Here is a 16,454-nt window from a genome sequence, read left to right as displayed (position 1 = left end):
ACAAGTGTGGGTCGCCTCGCTTAATCAGGGCCCTTGCCCGAAACGTCGTCCTTTGTTTTCAATTAAAGCCTCGCACGTGTTGTGACTGACCACCACGTGTGTTGTTGTTGTTGTTGTTTCTTTTGTTGACACGAGGCCTGTACAAGTGTGGGTCGCCTCGCTTAATCAGGGCCCTTGCCCGAAACATCGTCCTTTGTTTTCAATTAAAGCCTCGCACGTGTTGTGACTGACCACCACGTGTGTTGTTGTTGTTGTTGTTTCTTTTGTTGACACGAGGCCTGTACAAGTGTGGGTAGCCTCGCTTAATCAGGGCCCTTGCCAGAAACGTCGTCCTTTGTTTTTAATTAAGGCCTCGCACGTGTTGTGACTGACCACCACGTGTGTGTTGTTGTTGTTTCTTTTGTTTACACGAGGCCTGCACAAGTGTGGGTCGCCTCGCTTAATCAGGGCCGTTGCCCGAAACGTCGTCCGGGTTTTGTATTAAGGCCGCGTAGTTGTGACTGACGATCGATCGTGTTTGTTGTTGTTTGTGTGGGGAGCGGTGGTGCAGCGGTTAGCGCTACGCTGAGCTACGAACTCGGCGACCCGAGTTCGATTCCCGGTCCTGGAGCCTCCCCTAGGTCGACTCAGCCTCAAATGAGTACCCGGTGCGGTGTTTAAAACATCGCCACTAGGGGAGACAAAGGCGGCCGGGCGTGGTGCTGGTCACCCACCCCCCTCGTGTGCCGTGCCGGCCTTCATAGGTGCTGCTCGCTAACAGCACTTGGCCCTACAGTCTGCTAAAGGCTACACGGGGGATCTTTGTCTTTGTTGTTGTTTGTGCTTTGCGACACGAACAATAACAACAACAGCAGCAGCATCACCAAATAAGTGTCTTCGTTAAATTGATTAAGTAAAAGAGGGGGGGGAGATAAGGAGAGCAGAGCGTGAAATCTTTCATTTATAGATGGGGGCACATAAAGCAAAACATTGAGAAAAAAAACCGAAATGATGAACGAAGCAAAGTGCCGACTACACCGAGCATCTTCTTGTTTCCTCTAATCGTAAAAAAGGGGGGGGGAACAAGAGCATGTTGCAATAATAAATAAAAATATTAAATATGATAATCAAATAGAGCAGAGCAATGTGCCGAAATATTTTTTCAACGTGTTTTTGTTAATAATTGCAGATTACCTGCAATTATATAACAGCGTGTACATAAGAAACGTGAAATATCCACACAAACACACAATTAGAATGGAACATCAGCTGAAAAGTGCGCAAAGAAGTCATTCGGAAAGTGAACGCTTGGAATTAGAGGGGGATACAAAGAAGAACAAGATACAAACTTTTGATTTAAAGTTTTCGTGACTGCAGGGATTCATATTCTTGGTTCTTTCGGTAAAGTCACGTAGAAGGGAAACAATAAAATAATAAAAATATATAAAACAATAAAATTATCACGACGTTTCGACTGCAACACAAGTAATCATCAGGTGTGAAATCCACAGCAAGAAAATTAGGAGAAAAAAAATTAAACAAAAAATTATTGCTGGGGATTTCACACCTGATGATGATTGCTTGTGTTGCAGTCGAAACGTCGTGAGAATTGTATTGTTTTATATTTGTATTATTTTATTGTCTCCCTTCTACGTGACTTTACCGAAAGAACCAAGAATATAAGATAACAATTGGGAAGGTCATTTTAACCTGCAGGGGAAAGTGAAGGTGGGCTTTTGGGAAGCTCAAGTACACATGTTAACCTCGTATCAGTGACCCTGCCTTATTACAGACGAATTCAGATCTTATTGGTCACCCCGTGTCCCGTATACATCTCAACGTTTATCATGCAAAGTACCATCACAAGGGAGAAACACAAACAAACAAATAGACACTCACCACTAGTACACTCACCACTACTACTCACCACTACACTCACCACTAGTACACTCACTACTACACTCACCACTACAATTACCACTAGTACACTCACCACTAGTACACTCACTACTACACTCACCACTACAATCACCACTAGTACACTCACCACTAGTACACTCACTACTACACTCACCACTACAATCACCACTACACTCACCACTAGTACACTCACCACTAGTACACCCACCACTACACTCACCACTAGTACACTCACCACTTGTACACTCACTACTACACTCACCACTAGTACACTCACCACTAGTACACTCACCGCTAGTACACTCACCACTTGTACACTCACTACTACACTCACCACTAGTACACTCACCACTAGTACACTCACCACTACACTCACCACTACAATCACCACTAGTACACTCACTACTACACTCACCACTACAATTACCACTAGTACACTCACCACTAGTACACTCACTACTACACTCACCACTACAATCACCACTAGTACACTCACCACTAGTACACTCACTACTACACTCACCACTACAATCACCACTACACTCACCACTAGTACACTCACCACTACAATCACCACTAGTACACTCACCACTAGTACACTCACTACTACACTCACCACTACACTCACCACTAGTACACTCACCACTAGTACACTCACCACTACTACTCACCACTACACTCACCACTAGTACACTCACTACTACACTCACCACTACAATTACCACTAGTACACTCACCACTAGTACACTCACTACTACACTCACCACTACAATCACCACTAGTACACTCACCACTAGTACACTCACTACTACACTCACCACTACAATCACCACTACACTCACCACTAGTACACTCACCACTAGTACACCCACCACTACACTCACCACTAGTACACTCACCACTTGTACACTCACTACTACACTCACCACTAGTACACTCACCACTAGTACACTCACCGCTAGTACACTCACCACTTGTACACTCACTACTACACTCACCACTAGTACACTCACCACTAGTACACTCACCACTACACTCACCACTACAATCACCACTACACTAACCACTAGTACACTCACCACTAGTACACTCACCACCAGTACACTCACCACCAGTACACTCACCACTACACTCACCACTACAAACCTGTCAACCCCTTATCAGTGCCCTGCCTTATCACAGATCAATTCAGATCTTATTGCTCACCCAGTGACCCTATAAATCTCAACGTTCATCCTTTAAAGCCCCATCACAAGGCAGAAACACAAATAGACCCCAAAAAAAGCGACTACTCAATTTGTGTTGCCCGCATTGAAACGGCTGTACGACGTATGGACCTGAAAACTCAATTTCCCTGTACAAGAATACGGGGGGGGGGGGGGGGGTAAACCCTATGGGTTGATAGCTATGAGCACAGGTTTGTGTGTCCTGTGCAACACGTTGAACTTCTTAGTCAATCGTGCTAATCGGAGGTGCGGTGGATGGGTGAGAGACACAAACACCAAAAGTAAACTCGGTTCAAAAGAAATCAGTTTTCAAATTGAATGTCGGGAAGCCTTCATCCAGCAGTAGAGATGCCATGGCTATTGATGAAATACTTTCACCGATAGGGTAACTTTATAGCATGAACAAAAATAAGAACAGGTGTTTACTTTCTGGCAATAAAACGTGTGTTGAGATGGTTCAAACGGAAACCTTTTTGCAGTCTGCATTAACCACACGTGCTTTGTGGTGAACATGGCAACATGCTCCGATAATAAACTTTTGCATTTTATTTGAAACGGACTGGTCTACACCAGAGACAACCTTCTTCTTTGTGGCCTCGTCTCACCAATGTCAGACCCCAGAGAGCGCCAAGAAGCGAACGGCACAAAGACAAGGCAAATATGAAACTTCACTATGCAGAAGAGACATTTCCCACCACACAGTTTTTGTTACAAAGCTGTGTACAATAGTTGTTTAAACGTGTTTTTAAAATGACAATTATTGTTGTTTGTTTTCCTACACCCTCGCCAATTAAAAAAAACCCATCTCAATCGTTACATTGTAGAAAGTGCAGAGGTTTATAAAAAAGAACCACCACCAACAAAAATCACCCTCTAACCTGGCATAACGACTGGAATTCCCTCCCAACCGCAATCGATTCCATTTACAAAACCAATCGAAGCACTCCGCGAATCGATTCCCAGCCAATACAACCCCCCCACCACCACCACAGCAACACCACGCGCTCAATTCCGATTCTCGGTAAAAAAATCCTAAACGATTCCGATTCCTCCGACGGCGGAACCAACGCGTTTGTGCGGCGACTTCGATTCCGAGAATCGCAACCGCGCGCTGTGCCGAGAGTCGGAATCGATCCTTCCGCCATCTCGAGGAAGGAAGGCATCATGGCGTACAGCAGCAGCGGGCCCATCGATTGCCGCGTGTACGTTGGAAACTTGGGCGATTCGGCCACCAAGGGCGAACTGGAACGGCTGTTTCGCGTGTACGGCCCGCTTCGGAACGTGTGGGTAGCGAGGAACCCGCCCGGTTTCGCCTTCGTCGAGTTCGAGGACGCGCGCGATGCACGCGACGCTTGCAGCGAGATGGACGGGCGGCACATCTGCGGCATCCGGGCTCGCGTGGAGATGTCTACCGGGGAGAAGCGCTCCAAAGCCCGCTGGGGGCCACTACCATCCCGAGGACGGTGAGCGATGCTAGGCCGCAACTAGGCCTCAACTTTCGCTCGCGCGCGAATTTGCTTTTTTTTTGTACGCGAATGAATGTGGACGCGTGCTCGTAGATTTAATTGCAAGGTAGAGATGTTAACTGTGAGATGTTTGTTTGTTGAGGGAAAAGTATCGTTTGGTAGTGGGGGGGAAGAAGGGATGGGTGATGGACGACAGAGTGGGAAGTGAACTTAGAAGCCCGAGAAAGCGGCCTGAGGCGGTGACTTTATCGGTTAAATTAGCAGGTGCCGGTGGATTGTTACTTTGGTGAATGTCGGAATGTCGATTGATCGTGGCGAGAGAGGATTATTATGTTCGATGTGGTTTTGTGCTGGATTACATACACGGCGTGGTTTTTAGGATGTGTGGTGCTCCAGTGGGGTCATGGTGCGAGCGAGTTTGTTCATTATACAGCATGGTTAGTGCCGGTTTCTGTATTGTGTTTGGGATTGCTTTTAAGGTTGTTGTTTTTTTATAACTTAAGGGAGATTTCGATGCCGCTAGGGGCTCGTGCGAGACCGGGAGCCTTCGAAGGCTCAAGGCCCCGGTGCTAGGCCGCAATAGGCCAAAGCCCCACAAAGACATTAACTTTAAGAGAATACGTACAAATTTAAAGTGCGTTATCATTCGGTTAAAAGGTAATGAGTTGTATGGTATGGGGTTGTATGTATTTGATTACACGGTATGGTATGAAAAGTAAGGATATTTTTTTTACCCTTTCTGGCGATAAAACAGGTGTTAAGATGTTCAAACATCGAATAAGAAACCTTTTGCAATGAATCAAGTCGGCATTAACCACACGTACTTGTTAGGCAACAGGCAAACTAAAACATGCTCTGATAGGAAACGCATTGTCTTTGAAACTGATTGGCCTGCATCAGAGACGGCCTTCTGTAGGGCCTCGTCTCACCAGTGTTGGACCAGAGAACACCAAAAGTCTAAGAGTACAAAGACAATGTACTATCAGTGCATTTATAGCTCGGGGTAATCAGGCATAATGTAGAACCTTTTTTTCCAGTATCAAAGTATGAAAAAATAAGAATAGGTTTTACCCTTCCTGGAAATGAAACGGGTATTAGTATGTTAAATCACCAAATAGAACCATTTTGCAAGGAATCATGTCTACATTAACTACACGTGCTTGTAGGGAACATGCTAACAAACACATGTTCTGATAATATATGCATACGGTATGATTTTAGTTATACGTTAAACCTTTCTGGATACCGGGCCCATTGCAGGGAGAGCCTCTGGTTACGCGATGATGTCGAAACACAAATAATCAATAACAGAGGTAAAGTTACGTTTGCACGTAATTAACGCCGAATATTTCATTTACACCTAACAGTTATGAAACATGTCTTCATAAGCAATTTAATTCCACGTAAACATTCATGAATGTGCCCGTGTTTATGCCCCTGTGAAGAAGGTCCGTTGTCCGAAACGTCGCGTCTTTTATATTATAATTATAATGCAGCGTTACGAGCAGCCTTCTCGTCCTTTGGAGGTGTCCGACCATCTGCCCCTCCGGCCAGCAAAACATTTCGTCCTACAGTATAGCTGCTCGCGCGCCCTTCTGGACGTGACCCGCCATCCCTCCAGCCAGCAAACATTTTCTTTTCAGATACGGTAATGTATATCCAGTATTACGAATAGGGTTATATCGCGCATTCATGGAGAGTGGGGTGGGTAGAGGTGTAACGTCAGTACGCACTAACCCGCCTCAACGCTGTGGGATGCAGGTGAGGTCATCACGCAGGTGAGCGCGGTAACGCACAGAGACAAAGAGCCACCGTATAGCCTTAACAGACTGTTGGGGAAAGTGCTGTTAGTGAGCGCCTATGAAGGCTAGAAATGGCACATGAGGGGGTGGGTGGCCAGCACCACACCAGGCCGCCTTTATCTCCCTAGTGGCGATGTTCTTACGCACCGCACCAGGTACTCATTTGAGTCCGATTCGACCTAGAGAAGGTTCAGATAATCATCACTTTTGGCCGTGAGTGGGAATCGAACTCGGGTCTCCAGGTTTGTAGCGCAGCACACTAACCGCTACACTACCACTCCCCACACGCACTTGGGCACTCGCGCCAGGGAGGAATTCAGTCAGCACACTTTTTTTTTAATATGGTACAAGATTTAGGGACGTTAAACATTTTTAAGCTAAATCCGGGCCATTTTACATCACCGTGAATCGTACCTGAAGGCCGAAGTTGTTAACTGGATGTGGAAGTCGGGTCTATTTTCTAACGTGCCTCTAGAGTTTTTGTAAAGTAAATGGGAGATCCCTAGCAGAGCACCTGGACAACCAAGGCATGCATCCAAGTGCACGGGTTCACCGAAGCGCATGCAACAGATAACTTGGCTCTATAATTGCTTGCGCACAAACGCATGTCTCTGCGATGGTCTTACACCTTAAAACACTACTACACATTCGTAAAGGATAGGAATTATTTCAGGCAATGGCTCTTCCTGCTATGACGATGGGCTTTAATGCTATGAAAAGGATCATTCCACGAAATATTGCCAGTTTATTTGTCTGTCTATTTAAGGCTACAGTGTAATTGACAAATGTGTTGAGTGTATTTGTTGATTATGCTTGTGCAACAAAACTGTTACAAGACCGGTTAAATCATGTCTAAGCAGAACTCTGTTCTGTTTCTGCACACGTATATTATACTATAAATGAGGTGTACAGGACTGGTACATTTTCCTTTCCAGTCACTTGCTAACATCTATTTGGCGTACGAGGTGGCGCATAGTCTGAGTGGCATATCTATTGGACGCCGAGCGCCATATGTCACGTGCATGTGCCATATTTCAAGGGACATCGAATCCTAAGATGTAACAACAACTTTCCTTTCGAGTAATTGAAAAAGGGCCTTATAATCCTGAAAGCTATGGTACGGCATTAAGAGTGTCATTAATACCACCCGAAAGCGAACATACACGCATGAATGTCAATGCCACCCAACCACCACCCCGCACAAATGCACACTATCATTAAGACCCAGCCACATAAGCTTTAACAACATAACTAGTCGTGTGTTTATTTGTTATGGAATGGCAGTGATACAGTTACGTAAAACCTGTTGTGTTTTAGGTGTTGTAGTAGTTCTCTACTATTCTGTTCAGGTTGTATCTTGTATATCATGGGATATGATATGTTGTGTGGATGCTTGCCCAATTTTTCAAATGAATCAAAACATTCTGCACATATTGGAAATTGCAGAACACACAATGTGTTTCTGGTAATGGGCCATTGTCGAGCCTATGTTCTTAGGCTACTCTCTGGTACTGGGCTTGTGCTTTGATATTGGGTTATGACATTGATGGTGCCCAAAGGCAAAGCACTTGAGAGGACACCTGTCACAGGTGTGTACCCAATTATCTTGATTATATGGTGCTCCAGAAAGTAAGATGCACCCGGAAGTTGTACTCCATGTCAATAAAGTTATTAAAATCTGATTTCACTTACTTCATTATGGGATACACCTCCAACTTAAAAAACAAATGCAAATCGCTGTAAGTTTATTTTAAAGTCGAGATTCGATTTGTTTCATATACCACTCCCTTGCAGAACATTTTATGGCACGCAATTGATTATGACATGGCCTTATAGAATGTTGCAAAGGATGTAACAAAATTATTTATTGCTTTTACTTCCAAAACATTCTGCACCACGTGAATAATTTTTTCACGTGTTGAAGGAACTTCTGTCGACTTAATTTGAATGCATAGGGTGCAACTTTTATTCATTATCACACAGACTGAGTTAACTTTTTAGCACATTTGATTTAGCACAGCGTTCATTTAATGTCGCTGTTTGTTTGTGTGGGTGGCGGCGGACAAGGTAGGGAGTGCGGTGCCCACATAGTGGATACCCCCCCCCCCCCCATTGGGGTGGCTATCTTAACGAGTGTACACCGACCAGCGTGGTGAAGTATGGTTAAACAGCCCCCTATGACCGATGCAGCTAAACCACAGCCCCCAGTCACTAGCAGCTCTGAATCCACCAGCTGTGGCATCGGATGGGAAGAACATTTTGAAGGTGATTGATTAATACATTTTAAATTATTAAATTAAATCTTACATAGCAAGATTTAATGTTTTATTGAAACATTTCGTGTTTTTGGCCGTTTTGCCTTTATTTAACATCACGATTTTATTCAAGAATAACTTTGTCTTGTGCTCCCCCCCCGTATTATGTGCACGTTTTACTTGCTTCATCAATGTACGCGTAACATTTTTCACAACATACGATGCTTGTATCGCGAGCGCAAGTGTCACCGCATACTTACGAGTGTAAGAATCCTACTTTACGCGACGTGCTTCGCAAGGGGCGCTGCAGTGGCGAGATGTTATCTACCTCGCCTGGTATACAGGAGGTCGTGGGTTCCATCCCAACACCTCTATACTTGGCGTTTGCATGTTCTCCCTGTGGTCGCGTTCATTTTTCTCCTGGTCCACCGGTTTTTCCCTCCACATTTTAGAATCAAAACGCTTTTAGAACATTTGGCTGCTGTAAATGTCCACGTGATGAAAGCCACTTCGTTGAGCTGTCATTTGGGGCCAGGTCGCTTCTGAAATAGAGCCACATAGCTCAGCGGGCCTTACCTGATAAAAATAAACATTCTGTGAATAAATCCCTAACCTCGTGCTCTGAACTCTCTCCCGTGCCCCCTCCCCCGCCCCCCCAGGTTCGAGGACCGCGGGAGCCGACGCTCTCGCTCCCGCTCCCGCTCGCGCTCCCCACAACGGCGGCGACGCAGCGGGACGCGCTCTCCGCGGCGCTCCATCCCCCCCGAGGCCCGGCGACCCCGCGACGGCTCGGCCAGCCGCTCCCCGTCCCCGACGCGCCACCGCCGCGGCTCCTACTCGCCCTCGCCGCTAGCGGCCGCCGCCTCGTCCTCGCGCCGCGCCCTGCGCTCGCCCTCCCCTGCGCGGGGGTCGCGCAGCGCCGCCAGCCGGAGGTCGCCGGCGCCGAGACGCCGCTCGAGCTCCCCGCGAGGGTTCGGCGGAGGCCGGAGGTCGAGCCGCTCGCCCGCGAGCCGCTCGCCGCGCGCCAACGGCACGCGCGCGACATCGCGCTCGCGCTCGCCATGATGACGGCGGGCGTCGCGCCCCCCCCCCCACCCCTAGCTCCACCCCCCCACCCACCCGCCGCCCCCCCCCCCTCCTGGCCCAACCCCCTTATCAGCTCCTCCACCCTTGCTCTGACCATTCCTTTTCTCACTCCTTATACTTACTCCACCTCCCTTCCCCTCGCTCCGCCCCCTTACTTTGCCCACTTCCCTCGGTTCCACCGCTCTCGTCCCCCCCCCCTTCCGCACCTTGGCCCCCCCCCCGCCCCTTCCTGAATTTAAAGGAAGACGCAGTTAAAACATTTAATAAGGTTTTGTATTGCGATGGCGCTGCTGTCGGTGTTTGTTGTCGTGAGTCGCAGGTTCGTGTTGAGGGGGTCTCGTGACGGGCGGCGTGATGTCACTTTCCGTGTGCGAGGACAGACCCCCCCTCTCCAACCCGAAAAGGGGGCGTCTCCCATTTGGTCGATTCTGAGTAAGGGTCTCAGAGCGGTGGCGCAGTGGTTAGTGCGCTGCGCTATGAGCCCGGAAACTTGAGTCCGAATCTCAGCCATGGCTAGCTTCAGCGGCGAGTGATATCTGAACCGGTCCTGGGACCATCCCTCCCTCACCCTTTGACCAACCCGCACTGACCAGCGTGGTGAAGTACGGTCACGTAACCCTCCATTGCCGACATGGCATGTGGAGGCCTTCATTATCAATTAGATTAACAAAGGGCTGTAAGTCAGAGTGACTGTTGCCAATGTGGTTGAACAAACGCTTATCAAAAACTTTACCACGTTAGTCATCCACACTGCCTGTTAACGGAAACGTTAATCACATAAATATGATGGAGGCAAATCGCTTAGTTCTATTCAGGCGTGATTGGTGACGGTCTTTGATTTGTACTTGTGTTTCTTTAGTAGGCCTCATCCACACGAGGTGGCAACGTCTTAAATTCCCCACACAGAGAGAGTTTGTCGCACGCCAATCAAACTGAGCATTGTAATCTTCAGAACTGAAATAAGCTAAGCCAAGTGACAAACCAAATAAAATCACGGCCGTTTTGTTTTGCGACGTTATCGTGGAACTCGTTTAGACTTCAACTCGGATATTTGTAAAGCCGATTTCATCTTGGGTGGGTCACTCCTGGACTCCCAACCTCGGCTCTCATCGGTGTTGGCTCGGCGTTCTTAGATGACACTAAATCGCTAAGCCACCACTAGTTTAATGCCATTTAAAAACGCTTAGATTCATTGCAGTGTGACGGGTGAAATCTTTATAAACAAATAAAAACGACATGCTTTCCAATTCTCATATCTTTGCTATTTCACCATGTACTGTAATTACGGGTTTCAACCCCCCCCCCCCCATCCCTGTGTTAGGGCCCATGTTCTCGAACCTTCCACAGCTCCCATCCCAATGTACCACATACCCTGGCCCATCTGGGGGTCACTGGTCACGCTCCACTTATTGGAGGTAGCGTGAACTCGGTGACTCTTTAAAATATCGCTGTGACGTAGGATTCGTGTCGAGGCAGGCCCCGAGTTGGTGTTGAAAGCGTTGGGTTTAGTCGTGCAGGCCAAGTGGTGTTCGTGTTGAGGCTGTTTGAATGGTCGGCTCCAGCTTTCCGCTGTGGGGTTATATCCCTCTGACATCACTAGGTGGCACGAATACCTCTTATGCCGCGTGCGTTGAACGACGAGTCGAGACGCGTGCCGATGGTCGTGCGAGGTTGTCGCCGTGTCCATCGCTGCATTGACCTGACGTCGCGCAGCCGACGCGTCGTGGGGGGGGTGGGCGCGTCATGTGTGTGGGGGGGGGGGGTGGGCGGGGGGGCCCACCCCACTCCCTGGCCCTGCTTGGCCCGAGCCAGATTCAAATGCCTTGGCCAGAAAAATCGCAGTTTTGGTTCCGACACGATACAGGGGAGAAACCGTTGAGTGCTCCATGCTGGGACGGCTCGGTTGTGCGCCATTGGAAAAGGAGGTGGTGGGGGGGGGATACAAATGGCAACCACGTAAATGTTGCATTTTAACATCGAGTCCAAGCAGCCTGCGGACAGATGGCCTAGCCTGGATGTAGCTTCACAAAACCAACAGCCGTTTGCTTTTTTTGGTTTGCGTCTTCCTTTAAACGAACTAGTTTTGGTGTTTAAAATCGGGTGGTGGGTGTTGGAATTGTTGTCGACTGCAAAAGCGAGCGAGTCGGTTGCACAAGTGAGCGAGTCTAGTCGGCTGCGGGAAGCTTAATTTTTACTCTTTGCTGTCCGTGCTCATTCTTGTAATCGAGTTGCACGCGTGGGAGTCCGAAAACGTGTGTGTAGCGATTTTTAATTCTGTCAAATTCTTGTCACCGGAGGGGCGACCGCATCTCGCGCGCGTGCGGCAGGTCGCACGTGTTGGGGCCAGCATATCCCATCGGGCAACGGTTGAGCCTCAATTGGACCACATGGCATCAATTAAACCGACGGAGCTTCGTAGTGTAGAACACAAGTCTCGATTAGCCAATTTTGAGTAAAGCATAAACGTGTAAAACGATGGCGAAGCGTAGATTAGAATACATAGATTCCCCCGTTGAAGGAACAGCCTGAATTAGACAAGTCTCAATGAAACAGTTTCTGTTCATGGATGAAATGATACGGAGCCTCAAGACATTTTAGGGTAGATGCCAGAATGAGGGTAGTCTTAAGAGACATTTCCCCGTCGCCAATTAATTCTGCTTCGGAAACGTTTTTAGTTGCGTGCATGCTGTAAAGAGTGAGAGGATGACTGGGTTATTGGAGTTGGTGTATCACACAGATGGAGGTCACGAGGTCTGTTAAGTGCTCATTGGAGGCAGTACATCAAGTAGGTTAATAATGGGCCGTCATGCCAGTTTCAATCGACGTTTTAGAGAAATGAATGCGGGATATAATAACAAATCTTCCCACGTCCAGGAGCCTCATGGAAACAAGGTGATTCTGAGTGAGGCTTCTCCCACTAAGTTCAGAGTGATTATTGTTAGGATTATTTTCTATTGCATTTTGAAATCTCATGAAGGGATCTAAAGAAAATGTGCAAGTTGTCTTGGTGAGGATTTGGGGTCGTAACAGCACGCATGTTGTGAATGTGGTGAGATCACGGATTTATCGAGGTGTTTGCCCCCCTTAGCCTTCATCTTCAGTGGGGTGATAGAAAATCCATTGCCTGACATTGGAGATGCGGTGCTACAACAGCGGGTTAATGTTGAGTCAAAATCACATTTAAGAACGCTTACCAAATTATCTAGCAGGTATTTGAAATAATGTTTGGGTTGCGCTTTATCTAAGAAATTGATGCATCTTGAACAAAAATAAATGTGAGAAACGTGTAGAAAATTTCGAGAAAATCCTCAGGAATTTGGAGAGAAAAAAACCCCCCCACACATTAAGCAATCCCTGGCTTCCAGTGCCTTCCACGTGTGTGTGCGCGCAACTAGAGAATCGGCGGGCCCGGGGGAAAGAGATTCGAGCGTGACGATGAAGTGGCGTGAGTGACAAGAGGGGCTTTGAGGAGCGGAACGAGTTGTCCTTGGTGGAAATTACATCCTTGGAACACGGTTTGATGATGGTGGTGGACCCCAGGTTCCCCTGCAAGTGAAAGGGAACCGTGGTAGAGAAATAACACGGCCTGTATCAAGGCCCCCCTCGTTGCTCTCTTGTCAGCAAACAGACTTGTTGTTTGTCTCCCCACTTGCCCTCCCCCCACACACTCCTGTCTAGTTCACATTGAGTTGTAATTTTTTTTCCGAATGTGAAAATTGAGGATGCTTTGCCCAAACAGTTTTAGTGGTGGTGGGGTGGGGGAGATCTACACGTGCAGTCCCACAATGTTAGCAACCCCACAAGGAATATCTCAAAACCTTCCTCATACCGTAATAACATTTATGGGGGAGTCCTTCTGAAGGTAATTTTCTGTAGTTTTAGAAAATGCGGTGAATTAAAGTAATGCTTTGACAACTGAATGCATCATTGCCATCCATCCCAGCGGGTGTTATAAGTCCTTAACGAGGGAAATTTTGAGCATTTCTCCGTTGTCAAGAAAGGTGAACAAATCGTGGATGTTGGGAAAAATCTGAATCAGAACTACTAACAGGTTTGACGATTGCTCAATAACAACAAAAAAACCCGCTGTCTTATGATTGTACAAATGATTATCCACATGTGTAAAGTGTCGGATACGTACGTCCAAAAACTGTGGAGCTCCCCACTGGTGACATCGGCGTGAAATCCGCGTGACGTACGGGCTTGAGAGATCAGGACTCGTTAACTACGGACTGGCTGTGGTGCGCCTCCCTGTGTCCGTCCTGGTCTTCTCTAAGCACAGCAAGTTTTTAACAGAGTGGTTCGTCCATACTGGACGTCCGAACCCAGAGATGATTATGGACCAAGTGGAACACCCATCGCCCCCAAACAGGATTTGAAAGCATCGTGTGTCGGCACTCTCCCCGAATCGCTCCACTCTGAAAATGTACGTGTGGACCGGTCTCAGGCGAGGGAGCTGGGGGGGGGAGAGGTCATGCTGATAGGTGATTTGATCCAAACCATGATGCTGCGTGACGGGTAGTGTCGTGCTCGACACGGCGAAATACGTGGAAAATGTCGCGACGTCTTCTGCGCCGGTGAAAGATCCGGTGTCTACGGGAGCGGGAATCTACATCTGAAAGGTATCCATCGTTTTGATAGGGTGCTTGCTAATGTGCTTAGATATCTTTGTAAACAATAAAAAAAGGCGCTACCAGCCTTGGTTTGTCGAGAAGGGGGCAGCGGTTTTTGTTAAAAGATTAAATTGAATCTTGAACACAACTGATTAAAATAACATTCACAAATGGTGACAGCAGCGTCAATGAAAGATAGTGGGGTAAGATTTTTTTGTGTGTTGTGGAGGGCCAATTGTGTCGTACCGATGTCCCAATGGTTTTAAATTGTTTTTTTTTATTACCCACAATTTTTACAGTTAAGACTTAGCCACCGATGTGCAGTTGCCCAAAGTAACAGCTGTATATTCGCTTGGGGAATTCATATTTTGTTTTCGTTAAGACTGCTTGCCTGCAGCAAGTCACCCTTGGCATTGTACAAACCGTTTCCAATTTGGTTTTTTGTGACTTTGCGAGCTAGCAGCAGCCTGGATGCATAATTCTTTTTCTTAAAGTGCTGTCTGACGAATATGAGCTCCTCCCGCCTTTTTCCAAAATTTAACTCCCACCCCCCCCCTCCCCCTTTTTTCAGTATCAGTTCCAATCGCCAGATTTGCGTCAGTGTAAATATGGTCCTGTGCTAGGCGAGGGAGCGCCTAAGGTAAAATATAATTGGTGTTCTCTTTTGCGTTGTTGAGATAAAGCTTGCTGATGAAAAGTTAAATGTTATTTTTAGTTGCTTCACACTGGGGTTACACGAAGCCCCCCCCCCACCCCCCATCAACTTTATTCAGACTCCTTAATAATTTAGTCGAAACGTTTAAAAAAAATGCCCATGGATTGAAACACACCTGGTAGTTGCGTCTGGTTTTGTTTTTTCCAAAAAAATGCATATTTGTTTCATTTTCTTCGGAAGATCTCAAGGTTACCCGTGTAAAACATGCCTGGTGTTAAACCACAAATTTGGTGACGAGTCTTGAGTAGTAACATCATTAAGAATGTACTCATGTCGTAGGATTCCGTTTAAGTAGAATTTGTGTCAGGTTACGTTTTACAATTAAAGTATAAACTTCACAAACGTGGTTCTCCATCGTCGTCCTTCAGCCCAAGTGTTTTTGAGTGCAACAATTCACACCAATTCATTTAACAAAGTCTAACACTCTAGTAACTAAATGTTTACAATATTAAAAATTTTATAAGACAAAATGTTTGGAACAGTTTCAGCCCAGTCACCATCGGCAGGAAGCAGAGGTGGTTGGAAGGCTTGAAACACATAAACACATTCCTGCGGAGGGAGCTGGTAGGAACGTTGGGTTGCTCGGTCAATGGTGGTGTGGTGTATTCCGCAAATATGCGGGCACAAGCCGGCGTGAGTAGGTTAAACGTTGACTTTTATAAGGGCACCACGGGGTGACCAGCCCCTCTCCACCCAGCCCCACCCCTCCCACGCCCCACCCAGCCCTTCCCCACCCAGCCCCTCCCTGCACGACGGACGAACACAATAATCCCCTGTGGTCTGGTGTAACCAGGAGGTTCCTACCAGTATTATTTACAATGGAGACTAGGCTCTAAGAAAAGCTGTCTCGGGTGTGGACCAATCAACTTCAAGGACAATGCATATCATCAGAGTTTATTGTTGTATGCATTTTGACTGCTTGTGTTGTGGTTATTGCAAACATGATGCCTTGTATAAAGGTGTCAGTTTTTGTACCAGTTGAAAGGGTAAAACCCTATTACTAAATTCCATTTAGCTTGAGAAGCAATTTAACACGTAGGCTTTCACGGCCAAGATAAAGATGTTTGGGTTAGATCGCGTTAATATAAATGTCGTTAACCCACGGACAGCAATTCGTTGTACATAACCTCCCCTCTGATCTTTGCACCTGATAAGCTCACAGTGATGACCTCATCTCGCTCTAAGACCAGATGAAGCACGTAATCACCAGCGAAATGTTACGGTAGTCGATTGTAAATGTGGATTTATTCGTCATCACACCGATGTCCTGAAGTAATAGCTAATTAAAACTTTTCACGTGACAAACCTTACTAATTGTGTCGGGTGGTGGTGTTGCGTTAACGACACGTTTACGCGGTCTAACCCTAAAACCTTTCTAATGGGCTTTAGAAT

The 16,454-nt window shown here is 46.9% G+C and overlaps 1 protein-coding gene across 1 annotated transcript; it reads left to right on the top strand.

The window, feature by feature from the left end:
* Positions 1-4,236: 4,236 nt before the first annotated feature.
* On the top strand, positions 4,237-15,404 carry LOC144734942 (uncharacterized). The gene is made up of 2 exons (XM_078617411.1): positions 4,237-4,588; positions 9,308-15,404. The coding sequence occupies exons 1-2, from the start codon at positions 4,290-4,292 to the stop codon at positions 9,711-9,713; spliced, it is 705 nt and encodes a 234-aa protein (XP_078473537.1). The 5' UTR covers positions 4,237-4,289; the 3' UTR covers positions 9,714-15,404.
* Positions 15,405-16,454: the final 1,050 nt, after the last annotated feature.

The sequence above is a fragment of the Lampetra planeri genome, chromosome 53, assembly GCF_965212315.1.
Source record: "Lampetra planeri chromosome 53, kcLamPlan1.2.h2, whole genome shotgun sequence".
Classification (NCBI taxonomy): Eukaryota; Metazoa; Chordata; class Hyperoartia; order Petromyzontiformes; family Petromyzontidae; genus Lampetra; species Lampetra planeri.
Note: the sequence above shows the minus strand (reverse complement) of the source record. Positions and strands in the feature narration are given on the sequence as shown.